A 4,897-nucleotide genomic window follows, 5' to 3' on the forward strand; every position below is an offset into this window, starting at 1 on the left:
CACCCTTGGCATGTGGAAGTCTCCAGGCTAGGAGTTGAATTGAAGCTGTAGTTGCAGTCTGCCATAGCCACAGCCACAGCAGTGCCAGATCTGAGCTGTGTTTGTGACCTACACTGCAGCTTAAAGCAATGCCAGATCCTTAGCTCACTGAGCAGGGCCAGGAATTGAACCTGGTACTAGTCAGGTTCATTACCACTGCACCATCATGGGCACGCCCCTCTTTTTACCATTTTAAAATTAAAGTCTATTTTGTATAAGTGTAGCTGTCCTTGCTTTAAAAAAAAAATCTTTTTAGCCATTCTGTATCTTTTGATTGAAGGATTTAATCTATTTATGTTTAATTATTGATAAGTAAGGACTTGCTTATGACATTTTGTTAATTGTTTTCTGATTCTTTTATAGATTAATTGTGCCTTATTTGTTATCCTGCTATCTTTTTTGGTGTGTGTTGATGTCTTTTTGCATTGGTATGCTTTGACTTATCATGTTCCTTTGTGCGATTGCTACAAATTTTCCCTTGTGGTTACCATGAGACTTACATAAAACATCTTAGAATTATAGCCTATTTTAAGCTGATAACTTAACTTCAGTAGAATTTCTGAACTTAACACTTTTTTCTCCTCCCTGACATTCTAGGTTATTGCTATTAAATTTACATTTTCTTTTTGGCTGCACCCATGGCATGTGAAATTTCCCGGGCCAGGGATCAAACACATGCCACAGCAGTGACCCAAGAATCTGCAGTAACATCACCCACTGTACCACATGAAAACTCCTAAATTTACATGTTTTTATATTATGTAACTAATAACAGCTTGTTGTAGTTATGGTTTTTTTTTTTTAAGAAATCAGTTTTTAACTTTTAAACTAGAGTTGTAAGTGAATTATGCACCATCATTACCAAACTATAGAACCTAACTTTGACAGTATATTTACCATTAGCAGTGAGTATTACACTACCTTTTAATGGTGTTAATTCATGTCCTTTACTTCTGCTCAGGGGACTCCCTTTAGCAATCTTGTAAGAGTAGGTCTAAAGGTAATGAATTCTCTCATTTTGTTTGTTCAAGAAAGTCTCTATCCTTCCTTCATTTCTGAAGGACAGCTTCAGTGGTTATAGTATTCTTGGTTGATATTTTTTTTTTCTTTGAATATTTTGAATGTGTTGTTCCTTTCTCTCCTGGCCTGAAATATTTCTGTTGAGAAATCTGCCTATATTCTTATGTGGATTCCCCTGTATATAACTTCTCTCTCTTCTCTTGCTGTTTTATTTATTTATTATTATTTTTTTATTTTTTTGTCTTTTTGCCTTTTCTAGGGCTGCTCCTGTGGCATATGGAGGTTCCAAGGCTAGGGGTCTAATTGGAGCTGTAGCTGCCGGCTTACACCACAGCCACAGCAATGTGGGATTTGAGCCGCATCTGTGACCTACACCACAGCTCACGGCATTGCCGGATCCTTAACCCACTGAGCAAGGCCAAGGATTGAACCTGCAACCTCGTGGTTCCTAGTCAGATTTGTTAACCACTGCACCATGACGGGAACTGCTTTACTGTTTTATTTTTTAATTTATTTTGGCTATGCCTGCAAGATGTGAAAGTTCCTAGGCCAGGGATTAAACCTGTGCCACAGCACTGATCCAAGCCACAGTGATGACAATGCCAGATCCTTAACCCACTAAATCACCAGGGACTACTACTCTCACTGTTTTAAAAATTCTTTGTTTGTCTTTGATTTATGAAAATTTAATTATAATGTTGCTGAAACTTGGCCTCTGTTCACCAATACCTGATAGAAATGCAGAGACACAGTTTTGGGTAACATAGAAAACGGTGGCTTTTCTTACTTTGCCAGGCAAAGGAGGCCACAGCAGGCTAATGCCCTCAAGACTATGCCCTCAGGAATTCCCTGGTGGCTTGCCAGGTTAAGGATCTGGTGTTGTCACAGTTGTGGCTCAGGTTGCTGCTGTGTCATGGGTTCAGTACCTGGCCTGGGGACTTTCATATGCCATGGGTGTGGCCAAAAAAATTAAAACAATAAAATAAAATAAAAAGAGAACACATCATTAAAAAAAAAAAAACCTATATCCTCATTTGAGAGAGAATAGGAAGGGGTCTTATAGTTTAAGAATGGAAAATTAGGATGCGGATAAATGTCAGGGTTCTTCACTTCTGGAAATTTAAAAAATTGTCAAAGCTGGTGTCAGATGGTCCCGGGATGGGTTCTGGCAGTCCTTGACTTTTTTGGAATGAAAAGTGCTTCATCAGAGTTCCCGTTGTGGCTGAGCAGGTTAAGAAGCCTACATGTGTTGTGTTCATGAGGATGAGGGTTCAGTCGCTGACTTCACTCAGTGGGTTAAGGATCCAGCATTACTGCAAGCTTCAGCATAGGTCACAGATGCAGCTCATATCTGGTGTTGCCATGGCTGTGGTGTAGGCCAGCAACTGCCGCTCCAGTTCAATCCCCAGCCGGGGAACTTCCATATGCCACAGGTGTGGCATAAAAAGGAAAAAAAAAAAAAAAAAGGAAGAAAAATGCTTCATCAATCAGTTAACATCTTCTGTTTGTTGGTTTTTTAGTTCTGCAGAAGAGCTCAAAGACGTTGTTATTTATATTCCTTGAGGGGGAACCAGGACCTTGCCCCAAGGCTACACTATTATTTCTTTTTCTTTTCTTTTTTGTCTTTTGTCTTTTTAGGGAAGCATCAGCAGCATATGGAGATTCCCAGGCTAGGGGTCTAATCGGGGCCACAGCTGCCGGCCTACACCACAGCCACAGCAATGCCAGATCTGAGCCACATCTGTGACCTACACCACAGCTCATGGCAACACCAGATCCTTAACCCACTGAGTGAGGCCGGGGATCGAACCCACAACCTCATGGTTCCTAGTTGGATTTGTTAGCCACTGAGCCATGACGGGAACTCCAAGCATTCCTCCTTAATTAGAATCTGTACCTTGCTGTTCTTTCAGTTATAATCCAGTGTGATTTTTTTTTTAATTTTAGAAACAGTTTTTCCATCAACCAATTTCCATTTTAAGAGTTTGTCGAAGAACAACTTAAGACCACTCAGTGGTTGTTCTTACCCATTCAGTGGCCCGAGCAGTGGGAGCTTCAGTGGCAGGCTGAGCATTCCAGTCTTCAGTAGGTAACTGCTGGATGGGCACAGAGGGGACCTGCATACCTTCAGACTGGTTGCCACCTTAGGTTGAGTAGGAGTGATCTCAGGACCTGGAGCAGTCCATTCACCCTGAAATTTCTCCTTGGTTACAGCCTTCTCAGCTGCTGCCTGCTCTTCCTTTTTAATCTCCAGGATCTCTGTAGAATTAGAGATCAAGCATGACTTCCCATGGGTGTTCACATGTGAAGAACTTCCCAGGTGAGCATCCATATCCTACTCAGACCCACTGAGCAGGCTCCCTTTTCGTTGCACAGGATGGCAGTGTCCACATAACTCAGAAGAAAGAGGGTCTGCGTCACACAGAGCAATGGTAGGCAGGTTAATGTAAGGGGCTTCCGTGAGAGCTGGTAGTCAGCCCTGGGCTCAGTAACCATCAGAAGTCTTGGCTCCCAGAAGGCTGCCTGGATCTGGTTACTTAAGGTTCCAGGAGTGAAGCGGCCAGCAATAGGAGTGGCTCCAGTGGTAGCAGCAAAGTTCAGCACGGATCACTGGCCAGTATTCCTGGAGGATATGACACTGACATCAGCTGGCTTTTCTTCTTCTTTTTCTTTAGGTTTTTAGTTTTTCTATGATGGACAATTTCTGCTGTCCATCACCAGCTGGGTTTTCAGTGGCAACAATGGCACAAGCCGCCAAAGGAGGTTTCTCCCAGGTTCTTCAGATTTATGATGTAGATTCCATCACTCTTCCTTTTGTTGATGTACTGTGCCATTTGGAAGTCAAGGTCGGTGCCACCTAGGTGGGTTCCTGATACAAGGAACTTGAGGACATCCTCCTCTTTCATTTGCAGGACCTCAAGGGCTCCAGACATTGTGAAGGTTTCCCTTTAAGTTACAGTGGGACTCGGGAACAATGCCATATGGACCCCTGTCTGGGTAGCACGGAAAGGCATAATCCAGTGATTATTATAGTGCTGATAAGAAAGCAATCTTTAACCTTTTGATTACATCTCAGTCCTTAGTAGTGAGACAATGTCCCTGGGTTTTTACCTTCCCAAGTGTTTCTTAGCTTTTATTTTCCCCCTTAAGAGAGGCAGGAAGGCTAGAAGAGGGGAGGAGTTAGATAAATGTTCTTCTCGCTAGGTGAATAAGCCTCTGGAAAAGGTTTTTTTTTTTTTTTTTTTTTTTTTTCTGGAGGGTGTGTCTTTGTTATGGGGAACAATCTAGGTGTATTTCAAGATGGGTTTCTTCCCTTCCCCTGCCAGGGCTCTGAGGGGATTCCCTTGTTTCTTTCTTTTCTTCTCTTTTTTTTCTTTTTTTGTCTTTTTAGGGCTGCACCTGGGGCAGATGGAAGTTCCCAGGCTAGAGGTCGAATTGGAGCTGCTGGTTTACACCAGAGCCACAGCAATACCAGACCCAAATCACATCTGTGACCTACACCATAGCTCACAGCAATGCTGGATCCTTAACCCACTGAGCAAGGCCAGGGATCTAAGCCACGTCCTCATGTATAGTAGTTGGCTTCGTTACTGGTGAGCCACAACGAGAACTCCTCCCTTGTTTCTTAACCATGAGAACCTGGTAGGATTCTTGGAGTACCTATGACAGCGTGCGCCTCTCCCTCTCTGCCAAGACTGTAGCCCCAAGAGTTTTTCACTTTCACACTAGTCTATACAATTTCTAGCATTCACCAGAATTTTTGCATAAGCCTTCCTTTCTGCTTATGGTTTCTGCTACAGGTAAGCAGATGATTACTGATACTTTCTGTATCTGTCCA

At 42.7% G+C, this 4,897-nt stretch overlaps 1 protein-coding gene across 1 annotated transcript; it reads right to left on the reverse strand.

The window, feature by feature from the left end:
• LOC110260970 (small ribosomal subunit protein uS2B) lies at positions 1-3,992 on the reverse strand. The gene is given in 8 exon segments (XM_084960349.1): positions 1-3,193; positions 3,196-3,311; positions 3,313-3,360; positions 3,362-3,462; positions 3,464-3,525; positions 3,528-3,707; positions 3,778-3,839; positions 3,841-3,992. Coding segments are annotated over 8 exon segments (855 nt in total). The 3' UTR covers positions 1-3,059.
• Between the last annotated feature and the right edge of the window lie 905 nt (positions 3,993-4,897).

This window comes from Sus scrofa, chromosome 6 (genome assembly GCF_054392235.1).
Source record: "Sus scrofa isolate SSC_HxYL_T2T_F1_AM1 chromosome 6, Sscrofa_HxYL_maternal_Yorkshire_Landrace_v2.0, whole genome shotgun sequence".
Lineage (NCBI taxonomy): Eukaryota > Metazoa > Chordata > Mammalia > Artiodactyla > Suidae > Sus > Sus scrofa.